Here is a 25,445-nt window from a genome sequence, read left to right as displayed (position 1 = left end):
CACGTTCCAGGACGGCATAACGGAGACCTTGCGGAATGGTAATGATTCACAGAGCAGCACCCGCCTTTGGCACATGCATGGACGACCAACGTTTTCCGTTTATGTTGCAGGTCCGCAGGACATGCGTTTCGGGCAGCTTTCGCTGGAGCTCGTCCGTTGGATTCTTGGAAGTTTTGACGTTGATACCCAGTTTCGCATTAACCGGTAGGTCGGCAACAGCAACTTTGAAAATTATTGTGGCCGGGTACCGGGCCATTTCCACTAAGTAGACAGCTACTTTACCACTTTGCGATCGACGCAGTTGGCGATCGTTTGGTGGTAAATGGCCGGGTAGGTTGCCAATAAATATTGCGCGGTTGACATTCAGGGTGTGCACGCTGTGGATGCTCCTTCTGCAAGAGAGGGAGAACAGCCGGCATATTATCATATATACTGGCCGAATGTGCGTCCGGGAACAGTGGTCGGAGGGCTTCATAGAACCCTGGGAATCAGACGATCTGAACAAGTACCGAATTCTGGAGGTTGCGGATCGTAGCATCTCCCGCCATACACAGACTGTCCTGCTGCTCGATGAAGAAGGATATTACAGTGATAGCAACGACCGCGGTGATCTCGGAGCAAAAACGTGCAGCATGGTGATGTTGCTGGTGGCCAAGGGCATCCATCTGCGCCGGCTGATTGTCAAGAACGGCTTTGATGGCCGGATGCAGTCGTACGCTGGGTTCCTCGGGCTGTGCATGAGCCCGTTTAATGGGAATAATTACTTCACCTGTCGAGTCTTGGATCTAATGAAGTGTGTGTGTGAGCGGTTGGTGTTGATCAACTACATGTACACGGCATGCGATCGTTCCGGCATCGCAGGGTGTTTGTATCTGCCGGTTCATGGGACTGTTGCTCCGCGGCCCGCTAATGAACGCAATTTCTCCCAGCTGGATGTGGTTATTCCCTTGTTGAGATTCCCCTTGACAGGGACATGTGCTCTTCAATATCAACTATTTTTAATGGCAGTAAGCAAACGATGCCCGGCTGTTACTCAGCGAGTGTACGATAAGGTCGCAAAAGTGCACGCTGGCCGGGTGCAGACGCTAGCTTATCCCAAGGAGTGGAATCGTATTCGTCAGTTTCTCAAACGGTTAGTAAGTACGAGTAAATCCGTCGACCGTCACAATGTCGTATGAATACGGCGCCAACCCGTCAAAAAGTCGAGCAACCGTTTTGCTAGCTTTTTAAATTCCCAAGTTTTCCTAAAACTTTTAATTTTATAATATTCTTTGGTTTAACAGTAGGACGTGGCATCTTCACAATATGGACTCACGTACATACCGGGTATCGGAGGCACGGTATTCTCTGCGTTGTTCCACATTAAAAGCTTGGCACTTTTTTTATTAATCTCGGTACATGATTGTATAACAACCATACTTAATTAATAAATATCGCGTAAGGCAATAATTTCAACCTTTCTCTACACCATTGTAATCAAAATATGCAAGCGCAGCACCTGCGCTTTCATACATATTTTGATTGCAATGGTGTAGAAGAAGAAAATACATTATTCGATTTGAGTATAGTGAACAAGAACTTAACAACATCAAATAAAAAGGTAATGGTTCGAGCGACAAGAAAAATAGCAAAATCAGCTACGCGATACTACGAAATTTCTCTAACTTGAGCGCTGAATCAAAATGGTGCATATGAATCTTTTAATGTATTAGGTGCAGTAGTTTCGGCCGAGATGGTGCAGAATGTTGGACGAATGCCGATTTGCGGCAGCTGAACGTTAAACGGCTGAGCCGGTTGGCTTTGGTCCTGCTGGACGGATATTACGCTGACTGAACCAGGCTGCCAACCCTTGCCAATTCTTTCTGCTGGCAGCAATCTAGCGAAATTAACTTGATAACAGAAAGAAATGTACTGCATTACAGAGTGATGATTAATGTACTTTTTTCAGTGCGTTGTATAACATTCCATGTCTGTTGGGTATCGCTTGTTACCGGGACTTCGCTACTTAGTAATTACTGATTATTACTAGAGTACTAGTGTAATACAATTTACAGTTACATTTAAGCGGATGAATGTTGTCTAAGCGGGTTGACCATATTGTTGTGTTTAGGTGTTACGATCAGCTCACCGTGAACGCAGCATGTTTTGGAATGATGTTAACGAGATATACGTATCTTTCTATAGCATGTCAGCCTTTATGACTAATTTGAAAATTTGTTGTGTGCCTTGGTTTGGTTTGTTCTTAAAATGTATAGGTTCATTAGAAAGCTCATAAATCGCGCTTTTTAACAAATAGAGTTTCAAGATCAGCGCAATAGTACAAACGCGGTAGAGATTTTATGTTGTGTAAGTCATAAAAAAACCCAGTCAAGCACCAGTTTAAGGGAAATCTTCAGGTTTGATGTTTCCAGTGGAGACATACAGCTATTATACACGCTGAGTTTTTTAAAAACATCTTGAACAAAAATTAGAAAGATCTCAATTTTTGGACATTGAACTAATTCTTCTTACCGAAAACCACTTAGCGGTGGAGCTTGAATGCTTTTCCAATCAATTGGAATGCGGCGTCTTAACCGGTCATACGTGCCGGTATGTCTAGCCATATTAGCTGTCAAATTTTTTCAGTTCAGCAATTATGGCGTGAATTATGAATGGCAAACAATTTAGCAGTTGCAAGTTGTACGATATTATGCGCTGACTTTGTTCGTACGTGTAAGCGTTTTGCTGGCTCTGCTAGCTCTTCAGAATTCTTCGTTATCTTCAGTATCACAAAAAAGCAATACTTCGCTTTTACTCGCGTTCCGACCGCTTACAGATTAGACCTTCACGTTCCGTCCACCCAATTGCATTAGTAGCCCCTGCAATGAGCGGCTACGTGGTTATTAACAGCTGACTGCACACTTCACTTTGTTTTTCCCCAACACGTAAAATTTAATCCTTCAAGTCCAAAGTATATTTGTACTTCTATTGTTATAAAACGCCGCCAGTCAAACCGAACAGTTCGATGTGACGACTGACGAGTCTTTCACATGCTGGTTAAATTTTATTTTTACGGTGATTAATTCTAGTAAATTAAAACCAAATAAGGAATTGGTAATTATTAACTAAATCGATGATTTTTAATTGGTGATAATTCCTCGTTTTTATATAGCAAATGTTTTGGATGAATTCGTTGATCTCTAAATTATTCTTGTAACTTTATTTTGTGATAAATTTTTTGTTGTTCCTTGTTGCATTCGGTTTAGAAATATACGTTCTTACTGGTTAAAAATTACTTGTAAAGTATTATAAATTAATTTGTATGTGGGCCGATGCAGGCAAAGTGAAATGGTGGGTGGACGGAACGTGAAGGTGTAATCTGTAAGCGGTCGGAACGCGAGTAAAAGCGAAGTATTCAGCAAAAAGCAATTTCGAAAAGGGCTATTTTGTTGACTAAAAGCAATGCAGCTAAAAGCAATTTCGAAAAGGGCTATTTTGTTGACTTCCCACACATTCTACAAATTAATTATTTTGTACCACGTCCATACAGTCTCTGCTTACTGTTTGGTCCGTTTGATGCGACGAAAACGAGATTTATTCGTTGCGATAAGTGTTCATAACATCTGAAAGACTATATCGGCAAGGGTTCGAAACTTATTGACTCCAATTTTTGACCGGTCGTCTTTTGCATTTAGGTACATACTGCAGTGTTCTTACGCTTCATGACCTCACAAGGAAATTTATGTCAGTGCGGTCAATATCCCTGTTTCTGCTGTTTATGGGTAGTGAATTTGTCGCCGCACTGTCACTGTTCCCAAATGTGCTCACTATCGGTACCCACTGCAAGGCAGTGCTGGTCCACTGTGGTCCCTTCCCGTCGAGGTCGAAAGTTGTGCGTGGTGAACCAGAGAGGCGCATGGCCGTGTCAAACAACCGGCAACTTCAGATGGTTACCAACTTGCCGGTAATACTGTAAATGATTTTGCGTACATTTTCCGGCTTGGTGATTAAATTTTTTATTTAATGTAACACATCTTCAACGCTGTTTTGCCAACAATTAGTTCAATAAACAAAATTTTCTTTCGTGACGCATCATATGGCTCATATCCTTAAGGAAGATTACGAAAACCGTTGCGAGAATGCTACAGCGAGGGAGATACACCGCTCGGAAAACCACTTCTTTGAAGTGCCGATGCAGAGTGTTGAGAATCTTTGAGAATACCAGCCGTCTATCATTCCGATTCGCTACCGCTGCGCCCTCTTCCACTGCGGCACATACTCCGTCGCTTTAACGGTTTCATAGTAGTCTGCATGGCCGAATGTGCGCGTCTCAGAGAACTCCGCCCCTGCTAAACGGAAGTCGGAGCCTTTGTGGAATTGTGGCTGAGAAAAAGAAAAGCCGAACACTGATGCGTTTCGTATTATTATTATTATTAAGACTTATTAAGATCGTATTATTAAGAGCGATTTCGTTCCAAAGTGCAAAATAATGATGCGCCATTCTACAAAACAGGTTTACTTTTCCCCGCGATGTATCGTGACAATTTCACTTCTTAAGGCACTGATTTCCAAAGATAAACATCTTGAATAATAAACGATAGCATCTGTAAACAGAATTCGAAAATATTCACACTGGCACTGCGCTGCAAGCCTGCATACTATCGTTTTCTGCTAGATCGCTGTCCATGTATGTACTGGAACAAAATGGCATTTATTGCGCATATTCTTCTCATGGTGGTATTGGCGCTGTGTACCGGGAAGATACGGAGCGAAGCATGCAGTCCTGACCAGATTTACAAATGCCAGGAACCATATTTTCGGCACCGCAATGTGCTGAAATTGTTGGAGTGGCCAATGGCGGATGCGGTTGTCAATGCCTCGCAGCAACTGGTTCTTAATTACTGCAGGTGATATACATAAGCTTACTTGTTAGTAAATTACTTAGCCTCTTAAATATCTCGATCTGTTAGTTGAGCGTCGTCATCATTGCTCATTTAAAACATTCTCTCGTATTTTAACGTAGCGTGCAGTTAAAATGACATTCCCCTTCCACAACTATGTGGCAATACGGCTTAAAGCGCAATCAAGGGAATGTGTAGAGTACAGTATCTAAACACGTCATGGGCGTGCGAGCTGCATTATGGCACATGAAGCCGGTTTTTTTCCAGTTTTCAGAATTTTGCAAAAAGTATTTTCGTGTCTTTACTGAATTTAATTTATAATGTACATTCGTAAATGTAATAATCAAAACAAAATAGTCAAATAAACTTTACATTTATTCACAATATTTACATCAGCGATCATCACTCAGTAAACAAAATCAAATAAAGAATTTGTCCCAGTTAAGGTGATGAAACAAAAGGCTTATGGTCACTTTGCTAAAAAAATTATTACCGACCGCAATAAGTATAAGCGTTTTGAAACATATTAAAGCATTTCATATTTGAAAATGGCCGAAGTAACCGTTCACCGCAGTGACCACCGCGCACAATGACCCTGCAATGGTTGGCAACATCAGCTGCCCAAAAGTACACAATACACTCATAGCATTACCACGCAAAATCAAATAATAAAATAAAAAATAATAATTTAGTTTAAGCCCATATTTTCGTCTTTGTACTTAATTTATTTTAGTTGTAATCAGAGCAGGTAGCCCACTATCGACTGGTTGACAATCGCGCATTGTTATTTAAACCTGATTGAAACTGCACAAGGACTAAGTGTGGGTATAAATTTCGAAGCGAATCTTGTTGCGGTGCAGCAACTCCACCTCGCGATGTGGCTTCGCCTACCGTATCTGTAGGCGCGGCCACTGCGAAAAGCCACATTGCGGTGTTAAATAACTGCACCGTTACTAGATTCGCTTGGAATCTGAAACCCACCCCAAAAAGAACTCTGGTATCACAGAGCATCCAACGACTCCGCCCACTGCCTGCTCAGTTTACCGGTCCGTTGTGCTCATGACGCGGCGTTTCTCCAGCAGTTTGCACATGAATCTTCCTGGTACGCAGCGGAAATGCTTGGCGTCACGGCTAGGACATGTCAGCTAGACATCAACCCGTTGCGCTTCGCGCGCGCCTCATCACACTGTCAAGAGCAACTTCCCGGTTTCATCGGCGTGCTGCTACAAGGGAACTCGTCCGAGCTCGCGAGGGCCTCGCACAGCGCCACCAGCGCCCAGTATAACGCATGCGAGTAGGTGAAAATCCTGTGCTGCCGTGTTCCCACAACAGTATCGAAAGGCACCGTGTATGTTGTTCTTGCAGAGCACTGCGCCAGATTGCTGCCGGATTTCAGGGCGCGGTCAGAGCGGACCTGTTGGAGAAATGTGGCAGGGAAGCGGTGGAGGTGCTGCAGGATGGTCATCAGCAACTGTACGGTCTTCACTGCGTCACGTAATATTGTTGTTTTGGGACAAGCTTGCATGCACGCGTGTTACAGTATATGCTAGTACGATTGTGCGTTATAAAGATTCGTTGTACAGTGTTGTACTTGAACGTTGGCTATCTCCAGGATACACATAATTAAACTCAAAATTCTGCTGCTACGTATTTCGTTCGCCGGTTGACAGATAGACTATCCACCCAGAATATATAATTCGACTCCTCTAACTTTAGCGTACGAGTGGTCATGACAGGCGAAGTACGACTATAAGGGAAACCGCGACCGTGCCAAAGTATCAAACTTTCAAGGATAGATAATTTGGGGCGCGAGCACAAAGACATTTTTCCAATTTTAATCCGCCATGTGTAAGCAGTCGGATTTTGCGAGTACAAACGTTTTTCACGCCAGCGTATACAAATCGTCTGGCTACAGAATGACAGAAAACAATGCTCAAGGTGTTCAGGCTGCACGAAAGCGCTAAGCACGATTGTTGCCGCCTGCTGTTCTCGTAATAAACACCCCACGAGCCAACGGCCCAACGCTCTTTACTAGCGGAGCCGGTTTGCTTCTGCACTACCAATATCAACAGAGGGCTGACAAGATGCGTGTGTTTTCACCGTTTTAAACGTTGTCGCTCTGCTCTTCAATTGGTATTCAAATTCAATTTGGATTCAGATTTATATTTGTATTCGTGTTGACTTTCCCACACAGAGCAAAGGATTTGCTTGGACTAGAAGTATTGAAAACTGTTTGTGCGCACAACATCTTGTTGTATGGGGCTGAAATCCACGAATGACAATTCCTATTTTTAAATGCATTTCTGCTACAACGACGTGATCTGTTCTTTCCGGCTAGTTCCTCCAGGCTGAGGCTCCAGCAATATCAAGCCGGAGATCCGCGTCCATCGTTATATTAATACAGTACAATATGGGCGTTGGACAGGTTGCAAAGTTTGAGATCGCGAAGCGGAATCAATTACCATAATATGGTAATAGCTTTAATTGGCAATAGCCACCCAATTAACAAAAAATGCACGCGCTGACACCCTACCGCCTACGTAATGGTAATTGATTCAGCTTCACGATCTGATTTCTATATATTATGTTTAATTACTTTATCACGTTCCGCTCCAGTCAGTGAGCACACATTTGACAGTGGAAACTCAGAAACGGAGGAAGGATTCGCCGATTTAAGACAACGCCTACATTAAACCAGAGGCAGAAAGTGACAGCCGGGATGATACAGCCAGGATTTGTAAATCGTTAGAAGCTGAATTATTTAGCAGCTATTTTGTGACACCGTAATGTCGGCGTACGTTAACTTAAAGGTCGCTATGATGGATGCGAGCCCAGCATTCATTTCTCAAGTTAAAACAAAATAAAGCCAAATACGGTTTGCTAAGGACGGCGAAGGCCGCCCTGTGGACCACAGCAGCTGAAAATATAATTATTTTTAAACATCATATGTACTACGATAGTGAATACCTTTCTATAGAAGAACAGACATTTTGTATACGGAGCCTGGCTCAATAATTCCTTAGATGAGCTACTCTGTGATGTTTTACGTGCCGTTCATAGTATTTGCTTCCAACCGTTCAATTTCGTAGCAAAAACATCGGTGCGCAACATTTATTAATATTTGTGCCTTTTTAACGCAGGTTGGTAAGTACTCACAATTACGGCGGAGGCGGTCAGGAACTCAAGCTGTCTCACCTGGGAGGTCGGGACACTGTCATGGCCCCAGTCGAATATTTTTCCGGGTACACTTTTTTTCCCCGTCGACTGTTGGTGCAGGAATAACTAAGCTTTGTTCATGTAAAGTACTCTGTATGAGCATTCTGCCGATTGCACATGTTAATTTTTTGAATAGCTAAATTTTTCCGCTTATAATTCACGACCACAAATTATTAAAATCTGCAGAAACCACAAAATTCGACAACAACATGCTACCTTGGTACGAAGACGGCAGCCGTTCGGTACACGCATGGAATTCGGTGGATGTTGAAGTCAATGGACAGCTGCAGCGTGGTCACGTGATTGATATACAGGAGAACGAGGGCCATGGGTTGCGTCTGCTCGTGGATTTCGGATGCCCGGTACAAGAGCCGGTGCTGGTGGATTACGGGAAGGTTTTCGATGGCTCAAGCAGCGGAAACGATCGGTGGGCAACGGAGCGGGGTAACAGCGGCGCTCTCGCAAGAATGGGCCGCTTTGCGGAAGCGGAGATACCTACAGCCGAGGTGCTACTCCGCGGGTCACGATCAGCCATGGAAATGGTACCCAGCGAAAGTCGTCATGTTCCAGTTGGCCGGGCTGGTGCATTATGCTCTAATGGAAGTGGTGTTAAACGGACATACAATTCGTGAACTGATTCCATACGTGCAGATTCGCCAACCGCTCTTAGTGGAAGAACTTCAGCACCGAGCGTTGAAACCGGGTCACTTCTTCTTTCCCCGAAACAGTGAGGAGGAGTGGTACTGGACGATGATGCGACCAAAATTGAAGCTGCTCGACTGCCAAGGTACGGAGCGGCAGCACCTGCAGTGCCGGTTGATCGAGTCTCCACTGCGCCGCGTCTTGCCGGAATTAAACCAAAATTTGGTGAGTCTCAATGGCCCTAGTACTTCAAGAAATTTTTATCTTCGATCCCTTGGTAATGCGATAGACTCCCTTTCTCTCGCATATGGGGTACACCTGAACCTTTAAACTTGTTGAATTTTTTTACCCTGATTACTCTGCAACAGGATGTTATGCGCGAAAACGAATTTCACGCCTAATTGTGAAAATAATTAGCTGCAGAATATTACGATCTAAATCTAATCCGAAAAAGTGTTTGGAAGTGCGCGAAACGAAAGTTTCCATAGATGTATACGAATTTAGGGCTTAGGTACCGGGTCACGTCCCTTAATAGCAAGCTGTCTTCGGGCATAATTGTAGTCGGTATTAAATTGCCGTCTCGGCATGGCACGGAAAACAGGCAGTCCTGGTTGTGATAGTGGTAATCATGGTAATGGCACTTTCTTATCAATGCCTTCATATGTTTTTCTCAGTAAAAAACAATTTATGGCCAACCCGAAAACCCTAACGCAAACGGCCAGAACGACTTCGACACCACTTTGTTAACCGCCCCTGAGGGCGGCCTGCTACTTCCAGTACGAGGATGCACGCAGTCAAACCGACAGTAAATTTTTTCAGCGAGACCAACCGTGCATATAGTGCAAGCGACTGCCAGCCATCCACGGATGGCTGTCACCTGTTCCAGGCATACAGTGCAAATGATACCTTCCTTTCACGGGTGGCTGTTATATGAAAAAATAATTTGCCCGTATGCGTGGTTGTCGGTTGGTCTGACTGAAAAAATTTGCTGTCGGTTTGAGTGCGTTCATCCTCGTACTGCTTTTGGTGGAAGTTTTCCATTCACTGGAAGTTCTCGATCGGCTGCGCTGCCGACGCACGTGTTGGCTGTGGGACGACATCCTTGCTTCCCCGCAAGTGGCGCAACAGTTTTGTGTGACGCTGCCGCTGTTTTGTATGACTCCATGTGCGCATCATTCGCGGAGTACTACATCGCCACGTACCTTTCCCACAGCTGTATTTTCAAGCAGATCACTCCCGCTACCAGAACAATCTGTCTGCGGAATCATCGAGATCTGAAGGGAGGCGGAAACACCCGGCACCAGACACCAGCTGGTGCCACGATCCAGTTCATCCAACAAATCCTAAAATATGCCGGCGTCCGCATCGAACGTTTGGTGTTGTGCCGTTTATTCCGTGTCGCCGGCACTGATGATCCGGCAGAGTTGGGTGAGAGCATTTCTCGACGACATAGCGCGGCAGTATTTCACTCTAAAGTCTTGCTGTGGCCGGATCCTGTGGAAGAACTGCAATCCGTGGTCTGCCAAAGATATTTCATTCCAGTTTCCCAATGCCGCTTTCTGTTTGAATGACGTTGGTGAAGAACTGCCCTGGAATCGCTCTGAAGAGTACCTGGCCTGTGGTAATCTTTTGGATTTGAAGAGCGTGTCGCAGTTAACAGCGAGGTCGATTGACCGGAAAACCAAATATGGCTGCATCCGGCTACTCAAGGTCAGTGTCGCTTTTGGCTTCATCACAGCCGCGTGTTCGAAATGCCTGATCATACAGTCTAGAACGTTGATTCTCGTTCCGCCGAACGCCAGAGCACTAGTACTGCTGCCCAGAATTTTAACGTTAAAGGACTTTGTGCACGTATGTGCACATATCGGTTGTCGCACTGTTGTGCGTGGGTGCGCATTCTACTGTATTACTGATTATAAAGGAAATCAGCTTACGTACTAAATCAGAGCGCTTTAAGCGGCATGATGTGGCGGAAAGTAAAATTAATGTGGTCTTTTGCAGTACACGTTGTATCTTTGCAGAGTCTACAGCAATGTGAAATCGATGGTCCTCGTTCGTTTGCGCATTATGCCGCTAAAATCTGGATATTGGACAATCTTGGGCCCTTGCTTGAAGTGCATGATTTGAAGAAACCCTGTTTGGACACCTTGTGGCGCTACGTTTTGAGCGACGGGTACGATTTTATCGCTCCGAAGACAGCGAAGGCAGACCACACCCTCGAAAGGGCGCTAACGGGCAGCATTTCATCAGGAAACAGTGAAAGCTCCCAGAATGACCCAGTGCCAGGGGTGGGAGAACCACCGCTGGGCGATTTATTCCACGGTTGGCTCAGACTCTGGTGAATAACGGTTGGGGAATCTGCATTCTAAGGACAAACCATTAAAGCAACAACGGAAAACTTGTTATCTGTTAAAGTTGCAGTTAAAGAAAAAGCTAAAATGACCTACAACATACCCCCGCCGCCAAATAATTCAGTTTGTGTCACAGTTGGTCGCTGCCCATATACATCGCATAAAAAAACTGGCTGAAAGGGAACACCACGAAATGTGCAAGTTGACGCTATTCTCACTGAGAACAGCAAGAAGGGATTGGAATTTCTAGCAAATTTCTTTCAATCATTCCGTTGGCTTCCCGTAAAGGGGCTCCCCAGTCCAGTTTCTCAACTGAGCACAAAAGACATCGTTTGCTTAGACAGCTTCCACAAGTATCCGTAATCTCGAACATTAATGCAGAAATCGATAAAATCTATATGAATTCACACCAAAGGTCATACATTCTTTGATTTTGCTGCATTTCACGAGAAGGATGTTAGGTGGCCGGATACCAGGCCCGTCGCGGGAACCCCGCCCCGCTTTAATCTTGGAAACTCTACAGTCCTTCCAGTTTGCATCGTACATTTTACATCACTGAAATTGCTGTAAAATTAAGCCATATGCAGCAAATACGTGAAGTACTCGCACATGTGGTAAATCCAAAAAAATCTTACGTTGCTGATGAAATTCGGCACTTGCATTAACACCTATACCATCCGGACGCCCGGTCTCGTTCCGCTGACATTGCTGCCTTTCATTATTCCCTGCGTCGTAAGAAGGCCTGTTTTCTGCCTACAAGCGCTCCCTTGTTGAGCACCGGTGTATCCGCGGCCGCCGCGGCAAGGTTGTACTATTTTGTCAGCTATTTTTAGCATCATTGTGTTTGTAGTGCCGTGATAACTTTATATCAATGAATGTAACCTTGACTGGCGGCCTATAATATGTGTCACCTAATGTCATAGAATTAGTCAATAAATATGCGAGCCAGACTCAAAGAACACAACATTGACGATCAAAGAATACATTCTGACACAGAGGCGATCGTGCAGGCTATCATTATCAGCAAAACCGAACAACGTGCAATCATTTTCGCGTGATGAGCACATATGAAATAATTATGTGATTATTCTGTAGCAGAGTGATGAGTCGTGTAAGAAAATACATGCAGTTTTTCTGCTCATCAGCTGCTTCTTCTTCCTTCTTACATTTGATACAGTTGTGCTTGAGGGATTTCTGAATTACCAAATCTTTTTAACGCGTTCTTTTAACGCGTTACGTGCAACATGCAATGACAAGCATGCTTTTTCTTTGCCTCGTTTCGTTGTTCAAATTTAAACGACGAAATAGTGGCTCGTTCTCATATTCCGTATTCCGTGCCATCGGACGCCGCACAGCGTATAGCCCTTTATAACTGCCAATCAACGGTCGTTCGCCTTCTCGACCTGGTTAACCCCAAAGCATATTTTATTTAAAAGAAAACACCAGTGACACACTTTACAGAAAGAAAGTTGCGTTAGCAGTATGGTATACAAGTTGTGGAATCGTTTTTATAACTTTGTCGCAAAGAAACTGTGATACGAGTAGAAACAGACATCATTGCGTACGGTATATAAATTAACCTGCTCAGCGCCTCGAATGCGGTCCTCAGTATCTACTCAGTACTGCATTTCTTTGTCATAGTCGTCAACTTCTTCGTTGGGTTCCTCGTCGTAAAAATCAGTATTAAATTCCTCATCCCAAGCGTCATCATTGGCTTCCTCACCGAATGCGACTACATTGAATTCTCTGACTACTTCCTTGGCTTTGCTGGCTTCCTCGTCGGAATCCTCTGGATTGTTTTCCGCTGATGCACCCTGCTCGCAGTGCACATAGCGAGATACAGCATACAAACAGATTCTATTCAGTTTATCCAGTTCCAGACTGACCAGATTGTCTACAGACCACGTCTGAGCATAATAGTGCGCAAACGGACGCGGATCGCATGTCTGATACATATCCAGTATCTGCAAAGCACACCCTCCGTTAATGGTCACGCATCTTTAAATGAAGCCATTTGCCTATGTAATACTCGAAAGCATTATTGAGTGGGTTTTAAGGTCACTGGAATACCTTCGCCAATTCCAGGCAATGTTTCGCAGATTTCAGTTTAATTTGCTTGTTTGTCCAGCGCGTCAGAAGCGATAAACTCAGTGGTTTCTTAAGCAATAGGTTTTCCTCAAAACGATCCCACATATCTGCCACATCGATGCAGCTCAGGTTGAAAGCCGTCTGCCGAAAATGGAAACTCATGAAAAGTTCGTTGTTACGACCTTCGACGAAGCGCCTGTAGCAATCAGCCCAGACGATGCGTTTACAGCATGTCGCGAAACCGGCATACTGTTTGACCACGTCGTGCAGGCGTTGACTGAAAGGATGGCCGTTCAGGTTAATATCTTGCCAACGCCGGTACATTACCAACCGTTCAATGCGAACACCGGCATCGTCCAAGATCTCCTGAATGAGCTTCAACGCGAAGACTTTCGCATTTGACGGTTCGTATCCTTCTCGTCTGTCTCTGTAGTTGGAACGAGGAATCTCTAAGCAGATCGTGCGTGTTTCGGTGGTAATGTGCTCGAATACGCAGCTGTACGCCATGTAATCTGGATGCCAAACCTGCTGCGCTTGCGGATAAAAAGTGTCCATCACTCTGGCACGAACGATGGCACACAGTTCCGGGGTGTGAATAATTTCTTCCCACAGTACACAAACGCGGCAACAACGCTGCTGGTCGACGGTGTCCAGCGACAGAAAGATCTCCTTCAGTAACTCTACCGGTAGCGGTATACCGTATCCATCGATAACCGCGTTGTTGGTTAGCTGATCGCCATAAGCCCCTGTGTCGTCGCTTTGCGTCTGTGAGGAACAGTGTTTTGAAATAATCCAGTTAAGCAAAATTGCGGATGCTTACTTATTTTTCTTATAAGATTTCTATCTTCCATAATCCTTTCTGGTTCGGAGACTGTATGACTTAAAATGTAAAGAATTAAAATTTATTCTTTATAGAAATTTATTCTTTATTTTAGTTTATTTAAATTTTTATTCTAATCACCAAATAAATCTTTCAAAGTCGAGAGTTAACACTCATAGTTTCAGCATAAGCGTGAGTTTGGGATCACACATTTTCCTTGCGCGAGCTTATCAGAATTTTGCTTATTTTAGGTGCTGAAACATTTCTCAAAACATTCTGAAAAGATAATTGTCGTGCGGATAAAATTGTTGTTTTCCATATTTATGTCTGAACGTTTTAACATCCTTAGAAAGCAAATCGAACCATGGTGAAAAGTTTTACCATGACAGGGTGAAAACTGCAGCGACTCACCAGTCGCTGATTAACCATGCTCACCGCATCGCCACGTGGCCGGTGCACAGTCATGGCTAGCAAGCGGCGTTTGGGCTTCCGTTCTCCCATTCTATAGCGTTGGGCTCGCTTCTTTTCAATGGTAACCGTCGATAAGTATTTCCGAGGAAGATACGGACCATCGGTCTTTACGAAGAAACAGAAATGACCGGGCAGTAGCCTCCGTATCTCGAGCTCGTCTTTACCCGACCGCAACCGGATCTGCTCTGAGGGCAACAGCTCCCGATAGCGATGCCCAGCCATCATCACGTCCACTACAGCGTAATCCGAAGCCAGTGAGACGCGCTTAACAATTGTGGCAGGATACCATCGCCAGGGATGAAGGGGGTGATCCCGCAGCAGCACCTCCACGACCGCCTGAGACGTTGACGGGGGTTCTTGAGATTCTTCCAGCCAACTTAGTCCTGCTTCCTTTGGGACGGAGCAGTCAAAGATGTTTCCGTATTCCACCAATACCGGCTTTTGTGGCGGACTTCCGAAATCGACGAGCAGACGCTGCGAGGCACCTTCAGCCTCGGTGATGTTAATCACGTGGCCGTGCTGCAGCCATCCATCGATCTCGACATCTACAGCGGTGGATGAGTACACAGAACGATCCGGTCTCTCATAAAGATGCATTTCAACACTGGTATAAATTTTCAACAAAAGGGCATAGAATATCACTCTTAAACGGAAACTGGCTGCGTTTTAAGATGCAATACTCTGCAGCTGTATTAGCGAATCTCAAAAAGCGGCGTGATTATACAGTGCGTATTGAATGTAAATTAACCGAGTAATGTACTGTAATGAAGGGGGTTGCTTGCGGATTATGCAAGTATATGCATGGCGGTAGATTACACTGATATGGAGCGTTTTGATTCTTATCAGCTGCTTAAAAGCCTTCGTATGGGTTGCTTGTTGTGGAGATGACTTGATAAATAGTATCAAAAGCATGAATTCATATTTTTTTCTTGCCCACTTACAACAGAAACCTTTGCACCTTGGGAAATGTTAGGAGTAGTACTAGGCAAGCGGCGCAAACTTGTATCGTGGCTCAATATCCCCGACAGGGATTCGAGCTGCCTAGTATAGACGCGCGGTTATCTGTGCTAAGGGTTATGCATTATGCATAATCCTGATCATAGATAACTTGCAGTAGGTTCATTTTGTATAAACACAAAAAACTCCAGCATAAATACTTCCTTCCCAATAAAATTCGAAGGTTGCATAGGAGGTTACGTGCAGTAGAACCTCCCTGCATTAAACACTATAAAGATTTGCCTTAAACACTCTTGTGCAAGATTCGGAGTTGCTCTAGATTGTGAAGTGTTCAAGTTATTTATGTAAATTCAAAACCATGATGCCGGTGCATATTTGAATAACTTGGAAATTACTGGAGCAGGTATACTGTACCAATGGTAGTAAAAGGTTGCACAACGGTGACCTCGTATTGCTTTACGCACGAGCTTATGCATTTATGCAAAATGAAACCATTACGTTTGTCTCTGCCGAGGTTTTTGTATTTATGTGTCTGTGCATTTGGATGCAAAACGAATCCATAGAGTGTACTTTATGCCAGGTTTATGCGCGTATGCAAAGTGAACCGTTTATGCAATGCAATATGAACCCAACAAGTGCATCTATGCACGGGTTTATGGCATAAATAAAAAAGACAACACATCGTGGCAAGCGCAAGATATTCATCCAGTGCTGGTGGCTGATGTCTGTGCAGTACACTTTTCGAGTGAACTATCAGTACCAATTATTTGCAGAGTACTTTACTCGTACTTACTAACATGTGCGACCGTCTTGATCGTAATGCAAATGCCCCGCATCATCTAGCGCTGGTTGGCCTGGAATTAGAGAATAGTACTTGTTGCTCTTGGAGTTTAACGAGATTAGTTGTTGAGACAATTTCATGTGCAGAAGTCAAATGCATTGTTACTAGGAAAATGCACTTTGCGTGCATTGGCAGACCGGAGCGCAGCTTATTAAAGCTATATGTTTTACTAATTTTGGACTCGTTAGGCAAAAAAACAGTCAGTGGTTGGTTGCACTTTCGCATAACATTAACATTTCCGTTGTTGTAAGCTGGGTATGGTGCAACTTATTTTAAGGGACAAACGTTTTAGAAGAAATCCATTTTAAGCGATTTAACCGCTCTTCTTCCTTGATTCGCTGAATCGTGGTTTTTTTTGTCTTTATACTGGAGAGGAGGGAAAACGGAAAAGTTGGCTCGAGGGCTAATCTCTTCCATGACTTGACACGTGATAGAGCCACGTAGATTAAACCTGAGGCGAATTCTTTGAGACCAAGGTGGACTACGGCCCGATCGCAGGTGATACCTTGCGCTTTGTGAACAGTAATTGCCCACGACAACGCTAGAGGAAACTGAGTGCGGTAGCACTTTGACCACCGTCGATCCATTCAGATGTTATTGGACAAATCGGTACGCAGTTATTTGCAAATGTCGGGCCTTTGAACTTATCAAACTCCACGAGAACGGCAAGCGGCATTGAGTTGTCTGGAGCCGTGCCAGGCGCATATATAATGTCCCGAACAAAACCCAACGCCCCGTTCACCAGGCCTTTATGCGTCCACAGGTTGCGTTTAAGCATAACACGAGATCCTCTTGACAAATACAGTATCGAATCTACCCCCATAGCTTGTTGATCGCTACCTATAAAAGAGCATGAAACCAAATTTTGAGAAGTTGAGATATAAGTTGTACACTATGTATTTACCCCTGGCGGCCGCCTTGGTATTGTGTTTGGCTTTAATCTTTGCTACGGGCATTCGCAGGTCAGTGATGGCTTTAATGTTGTACTGGCGCGCTGGCTCACGCTCAGTAAATAGCCGAATAGCAGTTTTAAATGACTCTCGTTCATCTTCCGGAAGTAGGCCGTAATTGCGTGACATCATTTTGTCATAGTCTTCCAGGGTTGACTCTCCAACACTTAGCCGGTCTAGTGCATCTCTGAAATGAGCCTGTTCAGGTTCTGTTCCGCTCTGACGCTGTGACGTGGTGAATATAAAAGCTTTGGTGAATGCTGATCGATAGATCAATTGCCCGTGGTCAGCGAGGTCGCTCTTATATCCGTCCCCATAAAGTGGATGATCCAACACTGGGGGCAGCTGCTTAATATCCCCAAATAGGTAGACTATCAAGCCACCAAACGGTAGATCCCCTTGATCGGGTTTTGCTTGCCGCAGCCGTTTGTCGACTTTTCCCAGTAAGCTGCACCCAATCAAACTGAACTCGTCAATTAAAATTACCTTGACGCAGAGCATTTCTTCTTGAAAACGATGAAGTTCTTCGCCTTCCAGTTCTCTGAAAGGTCGATTGACTGGAATTCGGAGCTTAGAATGAATTGTGATGCCATTAATGTTATCGGCGGCAACGCCCGTTAGCCCAAGTAGAAGATAGGATGTGGCTCCATATTCGGGCGTTGTGCACAGTACACTTTGCATCGATGATAGGAGAACAGATTTTCCGCTCCCTGCTTTTCCTTGCACGATGCAGCATTTATCGGTCACTTCCTCTGCTATTTGTCGTTGGAAAAAATTAAGTGCATTTTGCTGTTCGTCAGATAGCTGGACATTAGGCATTGCCGATGGACCTTCGACAGTGTCAGAATTTTGTCTAGCCGTCTCCAGGAAAGAACACATTTCACCAATATTTTCATATTGATTTGCCGCTGCTGACCAGTCCGTCTCTCGGTCGATTTGTCGTGTGCCCAGTTCAATGGTTGGTAAAGTAGATCTGGGGCCCAGTCCTTGTACCACCATATATTCGTCTTGCTCATGGTCTTGTTCTTGGGCAACAATTTCCTCATCACTGCTGTCACTATTCTGCTGGTCTGCGGCTTCAGGAACGTTAATTTCAGGAAACAGTTGATGCTCCTGATATATCTCTTCCCATGACTGCCCGTTTGCATTAATGGAAGGATCCCGCCATGGAATTTGCAGAAGTACTTGCTGACGGTAATATTCTTCTTTTATGCCAGTTTCTTCGGTCAACTGTAACTTGGGAAATAACCGCACGACTGCTTCTTTCCCCCGGATTCGTTTCTTCCAACTGTTTTTTACCCACGTGTATTGCTGAGCAATTTCCAAAAGAGAAACATTTTCTAAAGAAGGATGGCGCGCGGAATACTTTTGAAGAATGGTTTTATTCTCCTTACTTGCTTGACCTTCTTCGGTTTCCAAGTCTGCCACTGGTATCCATTCATCGGACTTCAGAACAATTGAAACAAACGTACGGGAACTGCTGTAAAGGTCATGTCCGAGTAGCAAGTGACAGCATTCTTGCGCTGAGTAGTCTCGTTCAGATACCGATTTTATCAGAAGTTTCTGCACTGCTTTCCTTCCAAGATCGGCTTCAGTGACTTCTGCGCGAATAATGTTTTGCAGAATTTCGGAGTAGGTTGCAGATCGAGGCTCAGATTTGGACGCATATTTGGAAACGTAGTTCAAAACGGCATACCGGTCAACGATTGGTGAAAAATCAATGTTAGCTCGCCAGATTCGTAAAGTGAATTCGTTATGCCGGTTAACTCTGGGATCATTGCGCTTCAGCTCCAGTTTCCATTTGTTGGAAATTTCCAGCAACTCGGACAGCTCCTTAATATCTTTTGGAAACTCATAACGACAAACCAGCTGTCCATTTTTCTTTCGCAGACAGGCGCCAAGTTTACAAATTGTGTGTCGTTCTAGCCGATTGACGAGACTAATGTAGTCTGCTTTGCTGTCGGTTACTTCAGACAGCTTCTGTGATGATGGATGGACGTTGGATGGTGGACTATCAACGCCGGGATTTATCGAAGTAACCAGTTTGTCGAAGTAGCCCACGACAACCTGTCTTTCTTGAGGAGCCATCTCGCTCAGTCGTGCTGTATCCGGTGCACCCTCTAGCCACAGTAATCCGTGCAGATGGACGCTCCCCCGGTGTTGAAACTCAAACCGGTACCAGTAGTCTACAATGTGTAAATGCGGTTTTAGAACGTCGTGGATGAAGGTTTTCGCTCGTTCAACAAAAAACCAGTCTGCTAAAGCTGGGTTGTTCTGCAGCAATTTGTTTCTTTCTGTGTATGACTGGGCGGAATTGTCGATTACGACCTCACTATCTGGCGCCATTATGTCAATCAATTCCGGCCAGTAAAGATCTGCTGCCGATAGCGTGAAAAACAGTGTGGGCATGCCGATGTCGTGGACCATATCCACTAATTCGCCGCTCCGTTTCATCCAATAAGAGCGAGTGCCACGGAGGTTTGACCCAAAACTGGTAATCTGCTTTATCAAGCCTGGCGATGTCTCCAGTCTGTGGCGGAGTTCAGCTACAGTGACTGTCCCGAAGATGTTCTTCCTTACGAATAATTGGCCAATGCTCATAGCCTGCCATCGCAGTAGACTGTTGAGGGCAAAAAAACGAAAAGTCGGGTGTGATGCAAACCGTCTATCTTTGTACCTCATCAGGTGCTTGAAGTATTCTGATTCTGTAACTTTATGGTTTCGTTCTCGTAAATCGCGAAGGTCAGCTTTGCCCGAGGGAAATAGGCAAGGAAATGCGCAGGCAATGTAACCGGCTGTAGTAAATTCATCTACAGGTTGGGTGGACATTTCGGGATATGGTACAGTAGGCGGCTCAATTCCAACGGAATCTCGAATTTGGTCCGACTGCTTTACTTGGTGAAGCACAGGAACACCAGTATCGTGCAGCCTTTCATCGTCCATTAAAAGCTGTAACCCTGCTGGCACCTGTATAGTCGGTAATACCGGATGCGCATTCCCGGTGGACGGCAGCTGTGACAGAACTGATTCGTTTATAACGATGTCTTTATACCACGGGTTATTGCGCTTTAGGAAGTTTAATGCCCGTTTTACTCTACTGGCGGATACGTTGAATGTAGAGTAGTTGTCGGCGTCATCCCGGTTGACCACTACTACTGAGAGCAGTGTTGAAGGATGGTGGGGCAAACTTTTAGCGAACGTGGTTACATCCTGTCGAAAATTAATAATGTTCCCTGAATAAGCCAGCTGTTGGCCTCTTTGGAGTTTATAAACAGACAACACCGGGTGAACACGGGCAATAAGCTGTTCCTCCAATGGTGTTAAGTTTTTTAATTCTGGTGGTACATCTCCTGGGTCCATATTATTGGTCCTTGTGTATTTTGAGTTACCTTTTTTGCAATGAGAGCATCTATTCTGTGCATCCACTTTCAGCCCTGGCCAACCTTCGCTGCATATAACACACGAGTTCCACTTGAGCTCTGCCATTCTTTTCTCTAGCGTGATCATCTGAGCACCTTCGAATCTTGCTGCGCGTGATACCGCGCGCTTGAGTCTGTCAGCGGCAAGTCGGCGTGATCGCTGGCTGCTAGTTTCTTGGTCTCGTTTAGCTGCACGGCGAACTCTGTCGCCTTGTCATCTCCGTGACCTTTGGCTTCGGGTTTCCTGAATTCTTCTTTCCGCACGTCGGTTCCGATCATCTCGACGCCTCTGAGACTGCTGCGAAGCGGTTTCCTGTGCACGTCTGGTAGCTTTTCGTAACTTATCTTTTTTCTTCTTTGCGTCGGTATCTCCTCCTGCAGATCGTTGGCGATGACGTTGCATGCGAGTTCTGGGTGAATCCGAAGATGTGCCTGGTTGCAGAGTGTCGTCTGGGTTCCCTGAGCACGCGCGTACAAATTTATGCGTGAGAAAGATAACATAACGGGAATTATCGTTCCACTCAAATAGACTGTACCTGCGACTTGTTCATCGTTTTTCTTTCGTTTTTGATGCCGTTTGGAACGTGGAACTTTTCGTTTCATTTTACAGTGCGGTGGAAACCACTGCAGTCAACATTACTGACAAAACCACAACAATGAATGTATTACTTGTATTACTATTGTAATACTTAGTAACACATATAATTTACTTCATAGATGTTTTAATTTAAGTAAGAACTTCATATACAGCTGCGTACGCTTGTTAGTGTTGGCTCCTGTTGTATTGAAGGATTAGTGTTGGCTCCTGTTGTATTGAAGGATAATGTTTATAAGGATTAGTGGTATCCAAGGTAATATTACTGGGTCTCAATACTTCAAAGTATTGTTATCCAGTTAATGCTTAAGAGTAGTGTAATACTGGATTTTGGACTTCCTTGTACTGTCCCGTTACTTCCTTATTTGACCACATTTACTTCCTTGTATGACGTCATTTCCTGCTTCCGTAACGGACAGACAGACAGACACTTTGTTATTTTCTCTGTATTAGAGGACCTTCGCTGCGCTCCGGTCGATAATCAATAATTTTCTATGTAAACAGCAATTGAAACTTCATAAGAAGTACTTACAGTTACAGCGAATTTGAAAGTAACACCCAAACTTCATTATGCGAACGCAAACAACGCATTGATGAATATAAAGTTAGACAGGGTACAAAAGAAAATTTGGATTTACCGTTACCGCTAAAGTGTCGCTAGTTAATAAAAAACTTATACGCATAGGTTCGGGAGAAAGCATTTTTCTAATGCATGGCTGTGTAACGAAATAAAGCGTGGTAACGCAGCCAGCATTCTTAGAACAGTTTAGTGTAGCCACTCTTTTATTGAGATATTTCTGATGTCTTAGTTTAACATTGCATACGTGTTGATGCTATGCGGTTCGTGCATAACATGTAAGACTGATATTCGTACAGTTATTGCGCGCAGCAAATACAACTGTTTTCGTAAAAATTGTAATACTACGTACGTAAATACTTCTACTTAGTACAGAATATTGATAAGTAGATCTGCTATACTTGTATCATTTATAGAGACAACAGTAGTACATAGTTTTATTTACATATACATAACATAGTTTCATTTACATATACAAGGGCCTCTTACAGTGCTACAACGAATCGCAAGCCCTTCCACTCTTTTCCAGGATAGGCAACCGTATTCACCCAGTGCGCATGGACCTGTGCCAGCTGATCGACAACGCACTCGTCAAATGGAGGCCATGAAGGCGCCAATGCCGCTGTCAGGCGACGGTCAACGGTTTCCGATTTGACGTCAGCACACCCAGCATCCTCTGTGAATTCCAAACTAGAAACACGCACTACCAGCTGTGGACGTGGTTGGAAGTCCACATATCCCGGCATTTTAAACACCTCACCGCCCTGGCTAGTAGACAAATACTGGTCCCATTCGGTCAAATCCAGGAGCGAATCTCGAATTATCACCCGTCCGAAAGCACGCGCCGCAAAATTTCGGATACTGAAAAAAACTGATAACCAGCCCTTTCGATACCCTGAGCATCGCGATAATTCAAATGCGATGGCGTTAGAGTCGGGCAAATGGAAGAATTTTTCAGCACTGTGGCTAGCAAGTGAGTGCCGCGCAGCTGCAGAATCTGAGTAATAAACCCTTTCTGCGCTGAAGGTTTGTGGAACAAAACAGGGGAGAGGTTGATCAGAGTGAGGGTTTTGGTGTGTTGGCTGATGGTGCGATCCAGCAGGAGACCGACGGGGTACAGATCGATGAGCGCCGGTAGGTCCGATGGCGGACGGAAGTTGTTGAAGTCAATGGAGATTCCAGTCAACAGCGCAGGTCTATTAGACAGCTGTCGCCATGACGAGCACACTCTGCAGAAAAAACACTTGATTACATGATGCCGATTGTAATATGAATTTCTCATACAATCATGAATCCGTTATTTTTACCATAAACTACAATTACGCTTGAACTGGTCGCTGCCAAGTTAATCCAAAAGCAACCAGGTCTTCTACAGTTAACACGAAAGCATGCGATGGAACTGTTTTAGGCGAAACACTTAAAAGGTGTAAATTAAAAGGATGTGCAACACTAAACAATTACCGCTTGACAGCAACGTGAGAATGGACATCCAAGTGCATCAAAATTTCAGCTAAGGTTTCCAACGGCAGACATGCTAGCCGACGTTCGTCAGCTCCTGTTTCAGGAAAAATTATAATTATCCTAATTCAGGTTTATATAGCCACGAATGGGATACACCAGAGCCGGCAAACCAGAAAAGACTGACCCAAACCAATATTATATTCTGAAAGCCCGTAGTCGAAAACCCGGCCAGATAGTATTCATTTCTTTCAAAACCTCTCCCGCTTTAAACGCCAAAGCGGAGGAGTTTTGACTACCTTCACCAAATGCAACTAAATTATTATAGTAATAACTAATAAGTATTATCGAGGTATTTTTAAGCAGGCAATGTTGCCACGTAAACCAACTAAGATATAGCTGGATGTGCAATGCAGTTCGTGATTCTGTACATTTGCCGTGATCAGATGCATACTCCGCCATGCCAAACGAAGTGCTGGATGCGAAATACCACGGAAAGGTTGGAAGATGGAGTACGGAAGTGGATTTTTGGTTCAAGCAAACCGACCTCTGGTAACCACGGGTCGTCCTTGCCGGTTCATTTGGTTGGATCTGGTGCGTATGCTACCACTATCGTATGCGAGAATAATGGTGTACTACTGTTGTATATCAAAATGATTGTCATTACGTCGACGGCATTGTCAGGGTGCCTGTAGCTATTCAAGCCATAGTCGTAATACCACCCCCTACTAGTTATTATTATAGACTGCAATGGCCAGCACATTTTAGACAACAGATTTGAAATTCAGAGAAACATCACATGGACAGTAGTTGTGTAAAAGCATCGGCTGCTTTCTCTTATACACACTCTGTGGCCTAAGTTGGACAAGAGGCTGCTGTCCAACAAGAAACAGCCTCGGCTTCGCCTCCGGGTTTCTTCTGGTCAACGGCCACTTTATTTAGTTTTCAATGAATAATTATTAAAATAAAATATTTCACCGAAGCATAACCGGTACATCGTATTAGCGCAAAAAACGGATTTTATACCATAAATTCTCACAACTGAATTCACGATTCCGTGAACCTTAACCTAATCAATCTGGGTAGTGGAAGCTCGGTCACTGGTTCTGTATGTTACGAATCTGTGCAATGGACAGAACTGCCAGCTTGGTCACCCGCTTGCCTAACGGGTGCGGTACACTGGACAGTACCGGTAGCTCGGTCACCCGGTCACCTAACGAGTGCCGTACACTAGACAGTACCGGTAGCTCGGTCACCCGCTTACCTAACGGGTCCCGCACTCTGGACAGTACTGGTAGCTCGGTCACGCGCTACCTAACGGGTCGCGTACGCTGGGCTGTACCGGTATATTAGTCATTCGTTCGTCTAATGGGCTCTGTGCACTGGACAGTACCGACTGCTCGGTCATTCGTTCCCCTAACGGGCTCTATATCTGTGCACTAGTACCGGTAGCTCGGTCACCCGCTTACCTAACGGGTCCGGTACACTGGACATTACCGGTAGCTTGGTCACCCGCTCACCTAACGGGTCCAGTTAAAAAGTATCGGTTGCTTGGTCAATCGTTCGCCTAACGGGCTCCGCACATTGGACAGTACCGGTAGCTCGGTCAATCGTTCGCCTACCGGGCTCCGCACATTGGACAGTACCGGTTGCTCGGTCAATCGTTCGCCTTACGGGCCCCGCACACTGGACCCTGGCACCCTACCGGTAGTTTGGTCGGCCGGCACTCGTGTAGAAATTGTCCTCGATGACAACGTTGCATACATAGTCGTTCTTGTCGTAATAACGGTCTGCTAATAATTAAATTCATTCTGATAATTGCAATAGTAAAAATGACTTTCATTTTTGGTTGTAGTTGTCGCCACACTGTCACTGACTCACTGTGCCCGAATGTGCTCATTATCGGTGCCCACTGCCCACTTCAAGGCAATGCTGGTCCGCTGCGGTCCCTTCCTGACGAAGTCGAAAGTTTTTGCGTGGTGAGTAAGTGAGCTGCATGGCCGTGTCAAACAACCGGCAGTTTCAGAAGTCTATCAACTTACCGGTAAATACTGTAAATGATCGTGCGTGCATTTTCTGGCTTTGTGATTAAATCGTTCATTTAATCTTTAATGTAACACATTTTCATCTGCCTTGCCTATAAACAATTTTAAAAAATTTTGTTTTGTGGCGCATCGTAT

The 25,445-nt window shown here is 44.6% G+C and overlaps 2 protein-coding genes across 4 annotated transcripts; one reads left to right on the top strand and one right to left on the bottom strand.

Annotated features, from left to right (window-relative positions):
* The first annotated feature begins 4,625 nt into the window (after positions 1-4,625).
* On the top strand, positions 4,626-6,515 carry LOC129599562 (uncharacterized). Its single transcript, XM_055497849.1, has 3 exons — positions 4,626-4,886; positions 5,887-6,174; positions 6,246-6,515. Exons 1-3 carry the CDS (start codon positions 4,669-4,671, stop codon positions 6,376-6,378), a joined length of 639 nt encoding a protein of 212 aa, XP_055353824.1. The 5' UTR covers positions 4,626-4,668; the 3' UTR covers positions 6,379-6,515.
* Positions 6,516-12,456: 5,941 nt separating this feature from the next.
* LOC129599553 (uncharacterized) lies at positions 12,457-15,219 on the bottom strand. Of its 3 annotated transcripts, XM_055497840.1 has the most exons (4): positions 14,409-15,219; positions 13,160-13,942; positions 12,976-13,053; positions 12,457-12,903 (listed from the first exon to the last, which is right to left on the bottom strand). In XM_055497840.1, exons 1-4 carry the CDS (start codon positions 15,063-15,065, stop codon positions 12,706-12,708), a joined length of 1,716 nt encoding a protein of 571 aa, XP_055353815.1. In that variant the 5' UTR covers positions 15,066-15,219; the 3' UTR covers positions 12,457-12,705. The 3 variants fall into 3 exon arrangements, with proteins under 3 accessions (XP_055353815.1, XP_055353813.1, XP_055353814.1); XM_055497838.1 differs by having other exon boundaries at positions 12,457-13,053; XM_055497839.1 differs by having other exon boundaries at positions 12,457-13,053; positions 14,433-15,219.
* Positions 15,220-25,445: the final 10,226 nt, after the last annotated feature.

This window comes from Paramacrobiotus metropolitanus, unplaced genomic scaffold, assembly GCF_019649055.1.
Source record: "Paramacrobiotus metropolitanus isolate TYO unplaced genomic scaffold, Prichtersi_v1.0 Parri_scaffold0000148, whole genome shotgun sequence".
Taxonomy (NCBI): Eukaryota; Metazoa; Tardigrada; class Eutardigrada; order Parachela; family Macrobiotidae; genus Paramacrobiotus; species Paramacrobiotus metropolitanus.
The sequence above is the reverse complement of the archived record's forward strand: the minus strand, read 5'-3'. Positions and strand labels throughout refer to the sequence as shown.

Bases quoted from the DNA above. Each gene is read 5' to 3' on its own strand.
- LOC129599562 (XM_055497849.1), top strand. From the start codon at position 4,669: ATGTACTGGAACAAAATGGCATTTATTGCGCATATTCTTCTCATGGTG. The intron at 4,887-5,886 runs GTGATATACATA...CTGGTATCACAG, and splicing joins CTGGTTCTTAATTACTGCAG to AGCATCCAACGACTCCGCCC. The intron at 6,175-6,245 runs GTAGGTGAAAAT...TTGTTCTTGCAG, and splicing joins GCCCAGTATAACGCATGCGA to AGCACTGCGCCAGATTGCTG.
- LOC129599553 (XM_055497838.1), bottom strand. From the start codon at position 15,065: ATGCATCTTTATGAGAGACCGGATCGTTCTGTGTACTCATCCACCGCT. The intron at 13,943-14,408 runs GTGAGTCGCTGC...TGTTCCTCACAG, and splicing joins GCATGGTTAATCAGCGACTG to ACGCAAAGCGACGACACAGG. The intron at 13,054-13,159 runs GTATTCCAGTGA...TGTGCTTTGCAG, and splicing joins ATTGCCTGGAATTGGCGAAG to ATACTGGATATGTATCAGAC.